The 19260-nt window shown below is 33.0% G+C and overlaps 1 protein-coding gene across 3 annotated transcripts in view; it reads left to right on the top strand.

Annotated features, from left to right (window-relative positions):
- The first annotated feature begins 255 nt into the window (after window positions 1-255).
- The window catches only part of LOC124364408 (b(0,+)-type amino acid transporter 1-like), a 44958-nt gene continuing 25953 nt past the window's right edge, over window positions 256-19260 (top strand). Inside the window, exons 1-10 of one of the 3 annotated variants that reach the window (XM_046819867.1) lie at window positions 570-1136; window positions 3754-3879; window positions 4731-4830; window positions 6835-6879; window positions 7282-7405; window positions 7807-7913; window positions 9489-9585; window positions 10484-10636; window positions 13542-13710; window positions 14369-14580. In XM_046819867.1, the coding sequence (XP_046675823.1) occupies window positions 815-1136; window positions 3754-3879; window positions 4731-4830; window positions 6835-6879; window positions 7282-7405; window positions 7807-7913; window positions 9489-9585; window positions 10484-10636; window positions 13542-13710; window positions 14369-14436 (1311 nt within the window). In that variant the 5' untranslated portion in view covers window positions 570-814 and the 3' untranslated portion in view covers window positions 14437-14580. Of the gene's footprint in view, window positions 1137-3753; window positions 3880-4730; window positions 4831-6834; window positions 6880-7281; window positions 7406-7806; window positions 7914-9488; window positions 9586-10483; window positions 10637-13541; window positions 13711-14368; window positions 14581-19260 lie in introns of those variants that run through there. The other 2 variants (XM_046819888.1, XM_046819878.1) reach the window with 2 other exon arrangements.

Genomic DNA, 19260 nt, shown 5'->3' with positions numbered 1-19260 from the left:
TGTTTACCGTTCTTGATTGAATTTGTATTTATTTATTGTTTTGTCTAATGTTAACTAAGTAAAATGTGATATGTATGTCTCGTAGTTTCGTAAAATATGTTATATTTAAATCAATATGTTCAGCTTTCAATATTTATCTAAGGTTATTTCAGATGACATTTCAGATGAGAATAAATTGTATAATGTATTTATTATTAGTTACAGTTATTAGTATTTAGACTTGCATGATTGATTATTTGTATTTTGTATATTTGCTAACTAGCTTAAATCTAATCATTTATAGTATAATTCTACAATGTAATTGGATATCTTGTCTGTAATGTAGCATGCAAATAAATAAATATTGTGTATTGTAACTAGTGATGTATTCCTATAAAACATTTTCAGTCCCAGAGTTTACGATATTCTGCAATATAATTGTAATTATCCTGACCCGCTATACTCACGGAGGCCTGAGTGTTGACATTGTGTAGTCTACTTTAGCTAGTCATGTATTGCTATATAATAATTAAATAATTGTATAAATCATTAGTATATTTAAAATGTATAAATTTAATTGCATAAAACGTATTTGAATGAATACATAAGTTTTATTGTTGTAAGTTATAACACGTTTTGCATGTGAATCAACATGTATGTTTTACTGTATAATATTAACTGTACTGTATATTATTAACCAATACAACTGTCTTACTGTAGCATATTAATCAACATGTATGGTCTGCTGTAGCATAGCCTATTAATCAACTCATTTGCCTTATTGTAGCTGACTAATCAACATGTATATTTTAATGTAGCGTATTAACCAACACGCATGTTTTACTGTAACATATTAATCAACACATGTTTTACTGCAGCATGTTTGCCTTTTGGTGAACTGGGAACTGTGGTACCAAAATCGGGAGGTTTGTACATCTTCCTACAAACAGCTTTCCGCACATGTCATCCCTTCTTCGGAGAGCTTCCTGCTTTTATCTACTTTTGGATAACGTACACCGTCATTTTTCCATCTGCAACGGCTGTGAATGCCATTTTATTTTCCGAGTATTCCTACGAAATATTGCAGATGTTCGTCAACAGTCAGGAACTGTGTGATGAAGTGATTTTGAAGAGTATTCTCGGAGCATCAGCTATTTGTAAGTTTAAAAAAAGTTCTTACGTTACGAAATATTACTAAAGTATAATAATATATTGTTAACTGTTACTTTGTTGATTCTTTGTTCTTTTTTTACGATGGAAGGATTGCATGCAACAGTGTTTTATGGAACATTTGCCCGCGTTTAGCAATACAGGAAATAAGTAACACCACGTTTCGAGCTGATCTGTTCCTCAAGAGAATAACTAGCATATAAACCTAGCATTTGTATTTATAAAACTACAACCTGGAAAGTAAGGATTGCTATACCGGGTGTCTTAAAAGCCCCAGCCCCTTTATGATTAACTTTGTTATGCATAAAGATGGAGTAATTTACTTTGCGGGATGTTTATATAATCAACTGAGGAGTTTTGATGTATGAATATTTTGGACCCTCCCCCAAAATGGGGTATTTTGGGGGTAAGCCAAAATTTTTAAATACGAATCTTCAGCAAGTGTATTATCAGGTATTAAATATTATCAGCAAAGATATTAAAAAATAAGAAGAATGGTACAAACGTCTACTCTAATGTTACCCTATCACATTTGGTGGCTAATTAAATTTTGGATTGGTTTATAAACCCACATTGCTTCTGAATGATTATATAACGAAATTAAATGGTAAAAATCTTGAAATCTCACCGCAATTTCACTCAGATTAAATACTCGAAATGAACAAACAAAGCCTGGATTCAAAACTGCGTCTCACATTTTGTAACATTTCAGGTGTAAAGAGGTAGCAAGCATCTTCAATCCTTGTCCTTAATTCATTGAGGTATACCTAGATTGTACTTATAAGAGTACGTTAGGTTACCTATCCGTTTGAGAAAGAGATCAGAAAGTAGATCTCGAAACGTAGCGTTGTTGACTTCTAGTATTACGAAACGATAACTATGTCAAAAAAGATCCTGTCGCATTTTTAAGATTAGAGATGAATAGTCCAAATTGGCTTGTTTAATTCCGATTTTGATTACTATAATCCGTTTATTGTCTAGGATACTTTGTTAGTTGTTAGTTGTTCATATTGATGCTGTCACGAGTCTCATTGATTCTGTTGTCGATGGTTTGGAGAGGCGGGAACATTTGCTTAGCATATTTCTCGACCTCTCAAAGGCCTTTGATTGTGTGCATAATGAAATACTGTTGCACCAGTTATGGTCAAGCGGTGTTCGTGGTTTGCCTCACAAATGGCTCTCGTCATACCTAAATGATAGAGAACAGTGTGTGCAGATCGCGAATACCCTCTCAGGAAAAGTTAAAATGCCCTATGGAGTCCCACAGGAATCAATTCTAGGGCCTGTCCTGTTTCTCGTCTACGTCAACAGATTGAGTTCATCAATCCGTAATGGAAAGATGATTCAGTATGCTGGCGATACGACTCTCTGCATTAGATCAAAAACCAAACCAGATCTTGAAATCAAAGCCTGAAGAACTCAACTCATGCATTGATCATTTTTTCAATATCAATTTGAAAACAAATTGTTCTAAAACAAGCGTGATTAATTTCTGTTTTCGGCAACATGAAAACGAAATCCGACCAATTGTGATGGTGGATGAAACCATAATAGAAGAAGAAGAATCCACCAAGTTTCTTGGGATGCACCTTGATCGAGGGCTGACATGGGACGATCACATAGAGAGTGTCTGTTCAAAGGTTGCTTCTGGCATTTATGTCTTACGCAATTTGGCAAAATTCTGTTCATTGGATATTCTGAAGACAGCTTACTTTGGCCTAATACATCCACATTTAGCTTATGGTCTAAGATTGTGGGGTGGCTGTTCTAGATACAAATTTAATAGAGTGTTTAGAATGCAAAAGAAAGCTGTCAGAATCATTTACAACTTAAATCAGAGAGAGTCGTGGAAATTAGCCTTCGGGGAGCTTCGATTACTGACTTTCCCTAGCCTCTACATTCTCGACGTCGTGCTATACTGCCGATTCAAGTGCGTCTCACTTCGGGGTAGCGACGTACACCAATACGGAACTAGAGGCCGGGACAACTTTCGTATGGCACAGCACAGAACTACTGTTTTTGAACGCTTGCCATCTCAGGTTGGTGTAAGGCTAATCAATAGGCTCCCTGAAGAGATCAAACGCGTCAATAACCACATACAATTTAAATCTCGATTAAAACACTTCTTTGTGTCCAAAGCATTTTTTACTCAGTTGACGAGTTTGCGATTGGCCGCTGGGATAGTCTTCACTAACATTAAAAAAATTCCAACTCCCCTTCTGATATCCAAGAAAATTTGGCCACTATCGAGAAAACGGCGGCATGTGGCACATACCCAAAAAGTAATTTTTATTTTAAATTTAGACTTATCTACTATTTTTACTCAGAATTAAAATTAATTGTGTTAGTTATTAGATTAGGACTTTTATTTCTATATGACGCTTGCAGTATAATTATTGTTAATTGTTTCCTGCAATAAAGAATATTATTATTATACCTATACCTTATCGACATGTAAAATTATTGTTTAAATTTCCAACCTGAATTTTCTTGTTTGTATTATTGAAGTTACTGAAAAGAATTACAATAGTAGAGAAATACATTTTTAAGATTTTAATGATGCTTGCAGTGATCTCCTGACTTGATTTTGTGATTCTGTCACAGTGATTGTTGGAGCTTTGAACTGCGCAAGCGTGAAGCTCTATATCAAGTCCCAGGATATTTTAACGTACACAAAGATGACAATTATTGTATTCATAGTGGGATGCGGTGTTTACATGTTCATATCAGGTATGTCAGGTTGTATATTGTGTTTATATATGACCTATGAATAATATGGTCTGTGTCAGATTTAGAATTTTTGAAGAGCCGGGTGTCCTAAGTTGATAAGATTCCTGTTGATTAATTGTTTCCTACCAAGAATAAAACTTCCTTTAGGTAATAGAGAAGTTTAAATATTTTATTTAATAAGTTTTAATATTCTATTCCTAATATTACAACTCAGTTATTGTAAAGTATCCTTTCCAATATGAGTAATTTCATCTGTGGCTGTCGTATGAAAGTGTCACATTGAACATGTCTATGGAACGTATGGAATAAAGATTGACTTTTACTTTTATATAAAAAAAAAATACTTCTTATTAAATCATCAAGTATCATCATGTAAATGTTGTTATTATACATCATATATGTATGTACTAGTTCTGAATGTCTCTGCTACGACTATAAACTATTATACGTGAATCTAATACATTGGATAATAATATATTATCCAATGTATCTAAATGCAGAGACTTATCTGAAGATTTACCGCCCCTGGGCTAGCCACAATTTGCCGCCCTCCCCCCCCCCCCAACCATGTAACCTTGGTACCGCGCGGTGGGTCGACGCGACGTTGGCGGCTAATAACACTCAAATAAAATAGGACAAATTGTCAACATTGAAGTAATTTATGTGAACAATTTTTAACTTTTGGATTTTTTAAAATGTTTTTACCAAAATTTGCCGCCCCCTGAATTCTGCCGCTCTGGGCTATAGCCCCTTCAGCCCGTATGTAAATCCAGCCCTGTCTAAATGTATGAGTTGTACTGTATACTTTTCTTAAGAGACAACGTGCCTGTATCATGCAATTTTTGTTCCAGGAAAATCACAAGATTTTGATCCTGGCTTCAAGGGAACAAATTTGTCATTTTATGGCCTGAGTCAAGCCTTGTACTTTGGTCTGTATGCTTATGACGGCGGGTAATCTCTATTTATATATTGTAATATTTTGTACTTTACGAGTAATATGCACAGAGTCCGCCGAACACTGGTACAACGAAGTATCCGACAGAACATAACAATGTGCATGACGTCATTTATTTATTGAATTACATGCAAATTTCCTGCCCTTTAAACTTGTGACCACGAAGTCAATAAGGTTCTTCCAAGTCAAGTCTCTACGACCTTGTATCAAGAGTTGTCGCGCACAGAGCCGGATTTATATATTTACGCCCTTGGGCGTTAGGCATTTCCTGCCGTCCCCAACTCCCACTACAAGTATATCGTCATAGACAGCAGACAAAAAAACTATTTAGTTGTTAATCGTTGTATAAAGAAAACAGTTTTACCGAGCAACGAGTACAAGGAAATAAAAAATAATTAGGTTCTATTCTGTACTATATTAATCTCTTTTTCTAAATAACGGTATAACTTAAAGTTATTAAAAATAAAATAATTCATTTAACTGATATCAAACTATATATTGTAATAAAGACAGAATACAAAATCTAAATGGCTGCTAGCTATATAAAAACTACTTATGTTTATTTAAGCTGTCTGCGTCTTGCTTTAGCATTGGCAAAGTCGTAAATAACATCACTAAAATCAAGTTTAACGACCAGGTCCTTTTAAAAGCCAAAAGAGACAGATAAACTAATAGTTTTTTTTTTATCAAGAGTAGAGCTCAAATAACTTTTTTCTGGGCAGTACATATAACGATCTTTAAGCTGCGCAATTGGTTGTTGGTGTACATAGAAACAACTTAAGGCAAATTTTATTTGGTTATAAGTCCTGAAGGTCCTTTGACAAAAGAAACCTGTTAAGTTATGATTTATTTGCCACCATTTAACTTTTCTTAATGTAAAATTCTCCCTTTAAGTGAAGCAACTCTCCAACAAATTAAGACATGTCAGTGTCAATTGCATACATTTCGTGGAAGGAGTTCGCTGCTGTAGTTAATTCATCGGCACTTCTGTTGCACAAGAATGAGAACCTGTTGAGAAATTAATTATGGACAGTTAACCTCTTATTTTACTCAGAATGGTGTTTGTTAATAACTATCGCATAATAAGTTTTAAAGAGACTAAACGGTCCTATATCGCCATGTTGAAAAGCCTCAATTTAGGTACACTTATTTCAGTTTTTATTTGAGATAAACAGTTGGAATTGTTAGGGGATATTTCTGAGTTCTCTAGTAAGTAATGATGAACCAATTAAATTTTTAAAATAAAATATAACAATTTCATACTATTTTCAACTTTTTATATTATTTATTTAAGAAATTGTAAATTTAATTTGTATTTCTCTTAATTATTTACTATTATTATATAACACTAACTGGTTCTTTGAGTTTTTGGTATGCCACAATAAATAATATTATGTAAACATTTCAAAGAGATATATTTAAAGGTTCTCAAGATATTGGTACTAGTACCTAAAGTTGAAAAACAAACTTTCGGTAACCGGAAAAACAAACCAAGGTAGCCTTTATTAACAATTCAAATGTAACTTACATAAGTGAGAAGATTACTGAACAGTAACTATCACCCCCACCTTCACTTTCTAGCAAGTCTATTCTCTTTTGCACTCTGGACTTTTAGGTAATCTCTCGGGATCCTCTGTCCGCTTTACGGTTCCGTATATCATCCTCATCTGTCTGTGTAGCAAGAGTATTTAAACCAAAATCACAAAGTCCTAGTTCTTTTAAAACTTATGTTCCCATAATTAAATGTTAGAAAAGCATTGGCGTTTAAAGGGATTAGATTATTTTGTAAACCCCAATAAACCTAATTATTGTGTTTGCTGCTATAAAATCTACGAGCTCTAGTTTATTACAATGTATTACAAATGCATACATATAGAAGACTGTACGTTATGATAAAAAAGAAAACTATTAGACAATAACAGTTAAATTCACATGTATTGTATTTCAAAATTATATTTTTGCACATTTTATCATAAAAATTATTGTTACTATTATTTCAGGAATTTCATCACAGGAATAACAGAGGAGATTAAAAATCCTGAAAAGTAAGTATGAGGTACTTTCTGCCAAAAATAGTGTGTGTATTATAATTATTTTAAACGTGTATTTATCGTACTAAAACCTACATTTGTATAGAAAATTACATTGAAAACTATGTATAAACCCTGTAAACAAGGTAAAATAGCTAAATAGCTAGGGTTTTATCTGATACTTATTTAGATCAAAACGGGTTGTCCACATTAACTCTTATGACAAGAACTCTAAAGGATTAGAATAAAAATATCCAACTCAATTATAACCAATTCATAAATACTAAATAAATTTTCAGTTCAGTTACATTGCGATAAGAATATATCACATTTAATCTATTTATACGAGAGTATTCATACTGCATATTTATGTTGGAGACACTTTGAAAATAATTATGTTCAATTCTTTTCTTGCAGGAACATCATATACAGCCTCTTAATAAGTATGTCAATAGTGATAACCACGTACTTGTCCCTGAACATCACATTCCTGACAGTCTTGTCACCAGCAGAAATAGAAAATGGAACAACAGTTATTTCGGTAAGAATTATACTTCTTAACCCTTCATTACATGCTAAAATCCAAAACTTAAAAACTGATAATAATTTATTGTACTAGGGCTAGGAGATTAATTAATAATATTTAACTAGTACATGTTAATACACAATTAATTAATTTAAAGAAAATTATCAACTTAGATAGATTAAAAACTTGGATTTGATTTTAAAGGAAATCAAATTTTTGTTCTTGCACATATACGTAGGGTACAAGAATTACGTCGCCAAATGATTAAGTTCTCTCAATCCAAAAGTAGTTTACTTCTATAATGTTGTATAACATTAATTTACACTCTGATTCTGAGTAAACTTCTTCAATCACCAGAAGAATAAAATTAATTTGAAATATATAAAGGAATTTAGGTTAATTAAGGTTAATTTCAGGACTTTGCTGATAAGTTGTTCGGCCAAAAAGGGTGTGTTGTCGCATCTGGAACTATTTCACTGTGTCTGCTGCTGAGTATTATGTGTGGCATATTCTACTGCTCCAGGTGAGTCAATCAACCTCGTAATTCTTCTACTAATAAATCATAATATGGAAAATCTAATAATCAGAACTTGCAGTTGGGTGTCAGGAATCTCAGTATCAAACCAATTGCTTCCAAAAATATAACGTTCTACTTGCAGAGAAGTCAGCACAATGAGATAAAATCGGTTATAAACACTAGCACATTTTTTTCAGTTTTTATGCGCCTCAAAACACCTGATGGATAATTCATAAGATTAAACGTTATCCTTACGTATGATTGTATTATTCGTACGCTAGTCAGTACTACACAGAATCTTAGTATACGTTCTAGGCCAACTGTAAGATTGAATAGAATACTATCTTTGGCAAGTAATCCCTCCAATAAATTTAAAATGTCTAAATACCGTCATTCATTTTGTGTTGTTTCGGTTCTAATTTGTTAAAATAACTTAAGACCAATATAAAAATAATATAATTTTATGTTTACCTTTTATTTTGACCTTTTGACGCCAAATAATAGGTTATTCCTTGGATCAAGAGCATTTGTACGTGCCAAGTTTCAAATCTCTAAGTTCTACCAAAAGTTATCACACAGACAGACAGACAGACAATGACACGATGAATTACAGTGGACCATAATGATGGTGGTTTATCCCTGTATTTTTTGTTTTTAAATCATCTTCAAGATATGTATAGCTGCGTGGGAGACAGATACTGTCTTGAGATGATCCTGGTAGTATAGAAGTTAACAAAATAGTTTTCTGCAAATCCAAATCAAATTTACTCCATATTATCTCTAAAGCTCTAATTTTACCGATGAACAAAACAATTGTTTGTTTTTATGACGAAATATAATAAGAATCATTAAAATGACTTTAGCTAATTGTATAGTTATTATAATAATTTTTTCAACGATTTTTCTCTGGACCTTTCGCTTTTGAGGACCTGCAAAATAACTTGTACTAACTCATTAAAATGCAGTGAGTTCCAATGAAGCCGTCAGTGTACAGTACCACATCGAAAAGTGAATGATTCAATGTTTTGTGTTCAGGTTGGGATATGAGGCTGCCAGAGAAGGTCATATTGCTGAGATTGTGTTGCATGAGCGCAGGGTGGGATATATGGCTGCCAGAGAAGGTCACATTGCTGAGATCTTGTGTTGTATGTGTTTAGGATGGGATATGTGTCAGAGAAAGTAACATTGCTGAGATTTTGTGTTGTATGTGTGTAGGGTGGGATATGTGGCTGCCAGAGAAGGTCACGTTGCTAAGATCTTGTGTTGTATGTGTGCAAGGTAGTATATTACTGCCAGAGAAGGTCACGTTGCTAAGATCTTGTGTTGTATGTGTTTGTAGGATGGGATATGTGTCAGAGAAAGTAACATTGCTGAGATCTTGTGTTGTATGTGTGTAGGGTGGGATATGTGACTGCCAGAGAAGGTCACGTTGCTAAGATCTTGTGCTGTATGTGTGTAGGATAGGATATGTGGCTGCCAGAGAAGGTCACGTTGCTAAGATCTTGTGTTGTATGTGTGCAAGGTAGTATATTACTGCCAGAGAAGGTCACATTGCTGAGATCTTGTGCTGTGTGTGTGCAGGGTGGGATATGTGGCTGCCAGGGAAGGTCACATTGCTGAGATCTTGTGTTGTACTCACAAAACTACAAAGACTCCAATTCCTGCCGTCGTGGTTCTGGTAATAGAGAATTTCTTAATTGATAATTAATTTACTTCCCTGGACAAGAGAATTTATCTAGTTAAGGCTTGTGACAAGGAAGGGTCGAGGTTACATTGATGACAATAGATGAAACAAAGGAGAAGCAAGACGTGCCATCCACAATGTGGACTGGTTGCCGTTTGCTAGTAATAGTTATTTTCCAATTTCAAAAATATATTATGTTACAGTACATCAGGCTTTGTGATGTTGACTGTGACGTATTTTTGACAAAACTGTCAACTAGTTATGTCATGTTAAATAAATTTACTTTTACTTTTATAGAGGTTAACTGTTTAAGAATGCCCCATCTGTTTAATCAGGCAACCTATTTTATAAAATCATGAATTTTATATTAAATTAGGCAATATAGATAATTTCACATATAATTGGATTATTGCGCTACTTTTGTGCGCTTGGACGAAATAAATAACGCTGGCTTTAATATTAAACGTAGAAATATTATAATTCTTGCAAATTTATCATATGGGGTCAGGTTTTTGTGGAATTAAATATTACATTTTTAACATACCACTATTTTGAAGTTCATCGAGAAAACAAAATGTAGGCCTACTGTTATTTAGTGATAAGTACTGTATTTTGATAATTATGTTCAAAATTTCAACTTTATTTAAACAGTAAATTATAAAAGTACTAAAGTACTTTATTAGAGTAACTACTTATCTTCTCCAGATTCTGGGTATATATGGGTTATATGGGAGCCTTTTTAATGAAATTGTGCTTTTTATGAGATGTGACCTATACATTTAGCAATATCAATACACGTGTATAACAAGCTTATTTTTTATGTTTGCTTTGGAAGGATCGAGTTAATAAACCATGTTTATTTAGGCTATTACTGAACTTGCTGCTTTTGCAGGTCATTATATCTCTTCTTTGGTTCTTCTCGGGCCAAGATCTCGCTCTCCTCATTGATATGTTTGGCTTCTTCTCGTGGTTGACATACGGGTTCACAATGGTGGCTCTCTTTGTTTTACGCAGAAAGTTTCCTGATGCGTATCGTCCCTTTAGGGTAAGATTTTAGTGTAATATGTGTTAATTAGTGTTTATGAACTGAATATTTACACCACTATCCTAATCAATAACTTATCCAAAACATTGATTGATACACATGATACAGTTTTCATGATGTTGAAAGTGTTGAAGTAAATATATTATTGTTAATCACATCAGAGAGGTTATAAGGATTCAGAAGAAACTCTTAAATTAGAGCATAGGTCGAGTAATTCATAAAAATATAGGACCACATAATGTTACGGTTCGCGGTAGGATTCTGTGTATGGAAGGCAATGTCAAATCCATCCCGGATGTACAGGTTAAGTAATAATTCCGAGAAATAAGTCAACTCGCGACATCTGGTCGTCTGAGACAGGAACATTGTACAACATGAGATTTAACAATATCCCGAGCAATTCCTTTGTAATGCTGATGTTGTCTCCTGTGAAAGTCTATATGAAACCTGTTTTGGAGCGGCGACTACTGTTGTAGTTGATTGAAGAAAGAGATTGATTGTGTTTTTGGTTGATTACAGTTGACTCATATCACTGATAGTAAGACAATATTTCAGTTTATGTCAGTGTTCCACGTAGTTATACTTTAATGTTTTTTTTTAATTGTAACTTATGTAACGAGACAGAATATTTGGTGGATATATTATTTTCCTATATGAGACATATAATTGCGATTGGATGTAGTTGCGAAAGTAAATGTCACTATGAATGTGTTCCTATACTAATTGGTGTCCTTTTGGAGGCCACATGAAGCTGGTTTTGCGGCTTTGAGATATTCTAGTGTGTGGCGATAAGGATTGTACATGAACTACGAACTGCATCTGTAATACTAGTAATTTCTTTAAAAAAATTGATATGACAATGTACAAATACTCAATGTGAAAATATTTACTCATTTGTAGGTTTTTACACATATTTTTGGCACAAATTACATATTGTGACCATGGAGGCTCTTCTACCTTTTATATTCTACACTTTACAGTACTTAGCTATAAAATAAATATGTATAATTTATTTTATTTATCTTTATTAATGTCGTAATAAATGTTTGTGTATAAAATGTTTGTTGTATTTAATTTGATTTGATTTGTTGTTTTATTTTGTTTGATTGTCTTTTTTAACTGGTTAAGAATTTACGATGCTAAATTATTTTATAGTCAAATAATCCATATTTGTACTTTAATATATGTATTATTGTATGTAGAATTATGTTTGTAAAATATAAATGAAAGATATAAAGAAAAAAAGAAAAAATCCCAAAATATACGTATTACATTTATATATTTAATCGAATCACTTCTATCTTCTATCAAATGTGTATTGATGTGATCTGTTGCATATAAAGTATGTTTTTAGCTTGATAGTTGGAAAGTAATAATTATTCATTTCTGTGGGTTTCTGAGATTTCCGGGTAGAGCGAATTTATTTTAGAAACTTATTTGCAACTACGAAAAGCCTTCCTCAGTTTTATGCACCGATTAACTCGAATATTCCTGTTGCACGACTGCACACTCATTACTTCGGCTTTGACAGACACATGTGATACTAATATCGTTTGCAGGCACATCAAGGTTAATAGGCAAGGTTAACTTAACTTAGACAAGGAAAGTTAATAACAATGGATAAGTTTGAAGATTTCCAGTATTGTGAGCAAAGCTACGAGACGTCATGATAATAATATGATGGAGTGCTTCCCTGAGGTCTGTTCAGCAGGGAGTGTTCCCATACTTTATGACTTTGAGTGAGAGATTGAGTAAGCCAGAGGTATTTCACTTTATATTATAGTACTAAAATGACCTAGTAATTTTTGATCATCAGTATTTACTACAACTATTTTTATATTTATATAATACAGCTAGGAGTACGCTCGTTCACAGATTATCTTTATTGTTACCTTGCAAACAATAAAGCATAAGTTAAAATATTAACAAATAAGCCTAAACTCTTTTCCATAGGCAGATTATGTAATATAATATGATTTTACTTTTTTTTAAATAATTAAAACTCATATCATATGTATAAGAATAAGCTTATCCAGGATTTGAGTTTGGAAGAACAAAACCAATCTACTCAAATTCTATGGGTCACCGCGCCGAAAGGCTAAGATGACTCACCCCTACAGTAGTCAGTCCTCGCTTGCGTTCGTTCACATCACCGTATTATTGTCATAGTGCGTTGTCATTGTGTAGCAATGCAATATACAAATTTATTGCATTGTAAATAACTGTTGTCAAGGAAGCAGCATCGTTAGATAATTTAAGATACAAGTGCTAATTGAGTTCTGCACACAGAACATCTGTGCAGTTGGCCTCCAACGGAAGCTGCAGCATGGCAAAACACTCTAAGCATGTATTTTCAGGTTCAAGTTTGGTTTGGAAATAATCCTGGACAATTGGGCTGGAAGAAAACCAGAAATGGTTAGGTCCATACCAACACTTGTGCTTGGTGCTGGTCACCAGTCTCATTCCTGAAACTTATTGCTTGCAAATGCAAGAGCCAAAAACTAGAACAACCACGTGTTTTGTCGTATTAACAAAAATTCAAATTGTCCGATGTAATAATTGTTGGAAAACATCAGATCTGTCTTCAGCAACTCCAAAAACATAAGAAAAGTTAAAAACAATTACTCCAGAACTTCCAACTTAAACATACCTTTTGACTGGGTGAGAACCACATATACATTAACATTTTAAGTTTTTTTATGGAACGCTCTGTAGACATGGTACTCTAAGATAGTGGAGTCTATTTTGTAAGGTGATTCTTTCTACGCCAATGCCGTGTAATTGATTATACTAATCGTGTTTAGAAGAATCACTTGTCGATCCCGTGACCTTCGTTACGGAGAATATTTGCTGTTGTTCTTTATAACCAGTTACTATGACGAGTGTTGTGCATGATGTCCTGCAGGTTCCATCAGCCATTCCTGTCATAGTCATCTTTATATCCTTCTCTCTGGTTGTCATGTCCGTGTTGCTTGCTGGGCTCCATCTGATCCTGATCGCTGGCGTATGCATGTCTTTCATCACCCTTCTTTATTACATATTTGTATATAGAGCCTTCAGAATCAAGTATTTTGGTAAGTAGATAGGTAGTCTACTAATTTTTTAAATAATTGTTTTACTTTTAATATTTAAAAAATCTAAAAGAGTATAATAGAGAAATTACACCCCACATTTAGACTTAATATCAAGTTCTTATTAGAAATGCTCATGACTTTGCAACTGCAACCCATATTTCTCTCTAAGTAGAAATCGTGAAAATTATATACTTTCGTTTATACACTTATTACGCAATGTCATACTAAACAATTTTAAAGAGAAATTATTATTTTATTTTTTATTCCAAGGTATGTTTTGATTGCATATGGAAAATGAATATGAATGCGGAAATTTCACCAAACTCAGAACAAGTACAGCAGAAATCAATAACAGCCTTTTCACGGTAAAATAAACACATCAGTGCTCAGAGACTATTTTCAACACAGTACTAACATTAATGGCCGCCCTTGGGCTGCATATTATTTGCTGATATTTTCATTGTTTATATCAGTTAATTAGGATTAATTTGGAATCCAGTAGTTTACAATCAGGGCGCAACCAAGGACACTGCACAATAATAACTGATAATAATGTTCTGATATCCGCAAAGTATCATGGAAAATGTATCTTATTATGTTAAAACATATCTGGTTTTTTCTCTGTGATTTTCTCTAATTGTTTGTCACATTTTTTCAGACACGTTTCAGAAGAATTTGCAGATTTGGTTTAGATTGGAGTCTCCATATGATGAAATCAAATCATGACAGGACAACATATGAAATACATGATTTCTTCATAACCAGTGAAACTTTTATTTTCTAAATATTATCAAGAAATGACATTGAAAACGTACTTTGTAGAAATTATATCCCATTTTTTACATATATTAAATTAATACAAGACTGAAATGTGTGAATTTTTCAACAATACATATCTTTTGCTGATTTATAGTTAAGAATTACTTCTTTGATTTTTTATGAGATCGAAAACGCTCATTTAATTTAATGAAAGTGCACTAACTAAGACTCTAACTCATAACTGATTTACGATAGATTGTTGTTTTTGTGTAATTAATATTATTAAATCTATATATATAAAAATGAAACTGTTCGTGTGTAACAGCATCACTCACAAACGGCTGGACGGATTCGCCTAATTTTTTTTTTAATTTGTTCGTCTTGATCTGTAGAAGGTTATAGGATACTTTTTATCCCTTTCCCGATTCAGGATTCCGCCCCACTGGTTACAGAAATACCCGTAAGAAATGCATTGCAGCAAACATATGTTATTAAGTGAAAGAGTCTTTTCAAATTTTTAATCAGCTGTTCTTTGTAAACATATATAATGCGACAAAAAAATATATTTATATATAATTTAATTACTACACTTATAGTTTTAAAGCATAGAGTAAGCTTAAGAGAAACGACAAATTTTGTTTAAACTGTTTCTGCAATCACTGTTAAACATAGACTTTACTATCCAGATAATACAATTCAAATTTGACGTAAAAATTCACCTTTAACTGCAATATTTATTTAATATAAACCATGCTCATGCTTGATCAGAAGAGCAATGCAGATATCATAATTACTATCTTACGTTGGCTACAAATATAAAGAATGTTATAAAATCAACCTTAGTTGTTTTTTTTTGACAGAAGTATCAGGAATGTGGTACATACCTTCATAATGCGCCCAAGAAGCTCACGAAGGAACGACTATCAATTATCTCAGCAATGTTTAGAATGTGATAGAAAATGAATAAGTGAATATAGTGTACTGTTTTCAACGGGAAATTGCGTGCGAAGCCGCGGGAAACTTATTGAAATGCGCAGCGAAGCGCGCCGGGTCCGCTAGTATCTTATAAATTAAAAACATAAATATACTCGTATGTATGTATGATAAAAATGTACTTGAATCTTCCTCAACCTTTTTGCAAACAATCATACAATGAGGATGAAATTTAAGTTAAAAGAATTGTAAGAGTTAAAATGAAGTAAAATTTTTCCAACTGTATTTTAAGGTACTTTTATAACTTAAAAAGGACTGTTTGTCAGAGTGTAAATATTTTAGGTTCAGTCCCATTCAATCACCGGGTGCGAGAAGTTGATATAGCTCTTCTGACTTGACAGTGGGGAGGATATGTGATTTGTTTGCCATCGTCCTGATCTATACTCACATATTGGGTCTTATATCACCTAAGGGAATTGTCTTTAGGCATCAAATAATAATTGAGCCTTCTCATTGTTGCATATAATAGGTATTTAATAGTCTCGTTATTGTTTAATGATTTAATAATAAATTATATACAAAATTAGCGTACTTGATGTTTCCAAATGTTATAATATAATGGTGCAGTTATATAAAATCTAAGAAGATCATAGTTTTGTCAAATACATGATGCACAACATTCCTATGCCGGTCTATCATCACGGATATCATCACGGCAGAGTGTTCCCAGAGCAATGCTCTAGAATAGCGGAGGACGAAAGAAAAGTCCCCGACGAAGAGAAGTCTGTCCGTTTTGAAAGGGAGCTCACATTTGTTAGTGCTGTAAACTTCATTCTAAACTACGTCATTGGTGAGTATGGTTTCTTGTCAAATATGTATATTTATTGAAGCGAAAAGCGCAACGCAACTTACAATGTTTTAATAGTAACAATGAATAAGGTTGGCGACCGACGCACACATATATATTAATATAAATAATACACGAATTAATAGTTTTTGAAAAATAATGGTTTTTTTTTAAATTTTATATGAATAATTTACTCTCAATATTGCTAGTAATGCATGTATTTAAAACTTATATTGTATACTTGCATTTAACCGCGGCTTCGCACGTAATTTCATAGGCTTTACAACGTATATGAGCACTTCTGGTTCGAATGAATTATATTTCCAACGCCAATGTGTTGAGTTTTCGTCGGAAACACACACACACACACACACACACACACACACACACACACACACACACACACACACACACAAGTTAAAAGTTATATATATATACTAGCTGTTTCCCGCGGCTTCGCACGCTTTTCGTAAGTTTTGCCCGCGTATGAGCATTTCTGGTTGAAGTGAATTATATTTCCAACCCCGATGTAGATTTTACCTTGATGTCACGATCAAGAAAATATGTCAAAAATGTATTGTACATGCATAATGTATTTTATTACAAAGTGGTCTACCACTCAACCTTTAAGTTCAACCAAAAATTTAGTTTAGACAATTATACATCATAACTTAGCGCCTTCAAATAGTGTTTCACTGTTTAATATACGTATCTATCTCGTAATTGCAGGTTATAATGTGCAGGCGCTTTGAAAACTTTTCTTCATTTTATTCGTTTATATTCACGACATAAGCGAATAATTCAGATAATAACTATCCTATCTTCTAAGTTAGACTAAATTACGGATACATGTGAAATTTGATTGAAATTGGTTCAGTCGTTTTGGAGTTTATTGGCAACATACATCGTGACTCAAGATTTTTTATATATATAAGATATATATATATATATATGGCCAATGCAATTTACTCAAGTGTTAGTATTTTTTGTCCCATAGTTGATTGTTCATTGTGTCCTTGATCAAGGATATATATACAGGGTGTAACAAAAAGGTTGGGCTGAATATGCATTTTCAGATTTCATGTGAGATTCTAAGCTAAAAATGAAGAATAACTTTCCCCCTATTTCCACTTCGTTTAACCGCTGGCCACCATTTTGTATGTTTTTAACAAATAATTATCACTAAAACTAGTGAAGCTAAAGAAACCAAATTTATCACATAGGTTTTAAATAGGTAAAAGAAAAAATTAATTGTGTTATTTGCTCTAATATTAACAAAATGGCGTCTGTTCAAAAGGTTTAGAATCAAATAACAAAAATCCAGTATAATTATAAAAGATGTACTAAATACTAACTATTTGGAGAATTTTATTGCAATTCTAACGGTACTAGTTTCTACGGAATCAGTCAAGTCATAAGCGAGCTCAACCACTTTAAAGATACGCTTATTGCAACTCTAAAGACCAGTAGGCCTGAAGAATGTTTGATCAAAATTGGCCTATGTGTTAAACAGGGACCGTAAGAATGTCCATGTAAAATTTCAGTACAAACGATCCAATAGTTTTTACGTGTTGAGTAAAACACACACGCACGCACGCACGAACACACAGACTGACACGATTAGATTTGTGTAAATAGTATAGATTGTAAATCCCGCAAAACTAATATAAGAATTCACGCATTCAAGCACTCTGATATTATTTGCAGAATTCGTCATTGAACGTATGTGAGAAATATTAAATAACATGTAAAAAAATGATATTGCGTGCCATTTAATATTGTGAAAGAGAACTATTTAATACAGATGGATGGAATTATAATTGCAAATTTGAGGAGGTTAATGTCATTACTATTTGGGTATACAATAATAAAACAATAAGGGTATACAATGGTTTATTGTTTTTATTTTTCGTTTGAAAACGACATTGGTTTAAGTGATTTTTCCTAAAAACTTGCCATAGCTTATAAACAAACAGTCAATTATACTTACTTTTTTATATCATTTTTTCTTGGCCCTATTTGCCTAAATTAACTTGGCCCACAATTCCTCGTGGAACTATACAATTTTATATCTATATATATATATAAAAATGAATGTTTGTATGTTTGTCCTTTATGGAATCGTGAACTATTGGACCGATCATGATGAAAATTTGTACGTATATGTATTTTTCCACGGAGAAGGTTTATATGCTATGCCCATTGATGTTATCCCTTTCCCGATTCAGGATTCCGCCCCACTGGTTACAGAAATACCCATAAGAAATGCATTGCAGCAAACATATGTTAACGTCTTTTCAAATTTTTAATCAGCTGTTCTTTGTATATTATAAAATATAGAGCTGTCAAATTATTTAAAATGTAAGTACAATTAAATAGTTATGAAGGATTAATATTAATAATATTAATAAAGTTAGAAAGCATCTATCCGTGTGTGAACAGCCGGTTCAATTGGATCGGATACATTATGTGATTCGGAGTGCTGATTAACATCTTATAAATTCAAACGCATTTTTTACGTTGTTCCCGTACAATTATGCCTCCAAAGCGACAAGCAATTGGTCGATCTACACCTCAAGCTCGGAAGAAAAGAGCAATACGAGCCTCAGAATCAGACGAGCAACGAGTATTAAGGCTGGAAAATATTCGAGTACATGCCGCTGAAACCCGTTCGACGGAATCATCTGAACAACGAAAATTGAGGTTGGAAACTAATCGAATACGTACTAGCTTACCCTGCGCGCGTTGCTACGCCACCAACTAAAATAAATTTGAAGGAAATATTCAATAAATTTGAAGGAAATATTCAATACACACATATACAATTCATTTTGAGTCAAATATATAAAAATGAATGAATGTTTGTGTGTTTGTCCTTTATAGACTCAGAAACTATTGGACCGATCACTATGAAAATTTGTATTTATTTGTATTTTTCTATGTAGAAGGTTTATATGCAATGCCCATTGATGTAACTCACCACCAAGCTGTACTGTAAGATATAAAAGTTA

Source organism: Homalodisca vitripennis, chromosome 1 (genome assembly GCF_021130785.1).
Source record: "Homalodisca vitripennis isolate AUS2020 chromosome 1, UT_GWSS_2.1, whole genome shotgun sequence".
NCBI classification, from domain to species: Eukaryota; Metazoa; Arthropoda; class Insecta; order Hemiptera; family Cicadellidae; genus Homalodisca; species Homalodisca vitripennis.
This window is presented reverse-complemented; position numbering and strand designations above follow the sequence as displayed.